Source organism: Fulmarus glacialis, unplaced genomic scaffold (assembly GCF_000690835.1).
Source record: "Fulmarus glacialis isolate BGI_N327 unplaced genomic scaffold, ASM69083v1 scaffold30037, whole genome shotgun sequence".
NCBI lineage: Eukaryota > Metazoa > Chordata > Aves > Procellariiformes > Procellariidae > Fulmarus > Fulmarus glacialis.
Genome location: NW_009221752.1, coordinates 5,133 through 6,170, shown reverse-complemented (window position 1 = coordinate 6,170; position 1,038 = coordinate 5,133). Strand labels below are relative to the sequence as shown.

At 63.4% G+C, this 1,038-nt stretch overlaps 1 protein-coding gene across 1 annotated transcript in view; it reads left to right on the top strand.

Moving 5' to 3' along the window:
• Positions 1-551: 551 nt before the first annotated feature.
• The window catches only part of PCGF2 (polycomb group ring finger 2), a gene marked incomplete at its 3' end in the record, with an annotated part of 5,218 nt that continues 4,731 nt past the window's right edge, over positions 552-1,038 (top strand). Inside the window, exons 1-2 of the mRNA XM_009581225.1 lie at positions 552-663; positions 977-1,030. Coding sequence (XP_009579520.1) covers positions 552-663; positions 977-1,030 — 166 coding nt within the window. The remainder of the gene's footprint in view (positions 664-976; positions 1,031-1,038) is intronic.

Below are 1,038 nucleotides of genomic sequence, written 5' to 3'. Positions count from 1 at the left end.
CCCAGCCGCGCAGGTGCTGCGGGTGCTCCTGGCCACGGGCAAGTGGCCAACACCGGACTCAGCAGTTTCTATAGAAACCACAAGGCAGTGGCTGAAAATGCCTTTTCCATCGAACAAAACAAAAATACACTTTGTGTGTGTGTGTGTGCACAGCCCCGGGAGCTGCAGGCAAGGGGCTGGCTAACAGGGGTGATTTGTCCTTTCTCAGAGGTGTCTCGGCATGGTGGGGACCCACTTGGGGACCCCCAGGAAGATGCAAACATGAGGCAGAGGGAGCTGGGCAGTGCCCAGGGCTGGGGGCTGCATGGGGAGGTGTGTGGGTGCTGCCTGCGCACCCCCGGGGCTGGCAGGGTGCAGGCTGGGGCTACCCCAGTGCTCCCGGGGCCAAGCGTGGCGCGTCAGGGGGAGCACCAGGCACCCCCACCCTACCCTGGATTTTTTCATTAAAGGGTGAAGTGGGTCCCACAGGTCCCGTCCTTGCACGAATCGGGCATTAAGGGTGGCCCTGGGTGTTTCCCTGCAGGGAGGATCTGCTGCGGCGCTGCTCCAAAATGCACAGGACCACCAGGATAAAGATCACCGAGCTCAACCCCCACCTGATGTGCGCCTTGTGCGGCGGCTACTTCATAGACGCCACCACCATCGTGGAGTGTCTGCACTCCTGTGAGTGTCCTGGGCCCCTGGCTGGGGCCGCACTGCACCCAGGGGTGCCCCGAGCCCCCAGGAAGGGTGGCTGTGCCTCACGGAGACCCTCCCGCAGTGCCCAAACCCATCCTGCATCGGGTGTTGCTACCGCATGGAGCTGCGGGGTCAGTCCCATGCCGTGTGGACAGGGCTGGACCGGGGCAGACGAGCAGGTGTCCCAGTGGCAGTCAGTCCAGTCCCAGTGCGGGGGCGCGGGGTGCTTCGCTGGGCTCTGCCGGCTCTGCCCCCTTGTCCGTCCGTCCGTCTGCTCACGCTGAGTCTCTCCCCACAGTCTGCAAAACCTGCATTGTTCGCTACCTGGAGACGAACAAGTACTGCCCCATGTGTGATGTC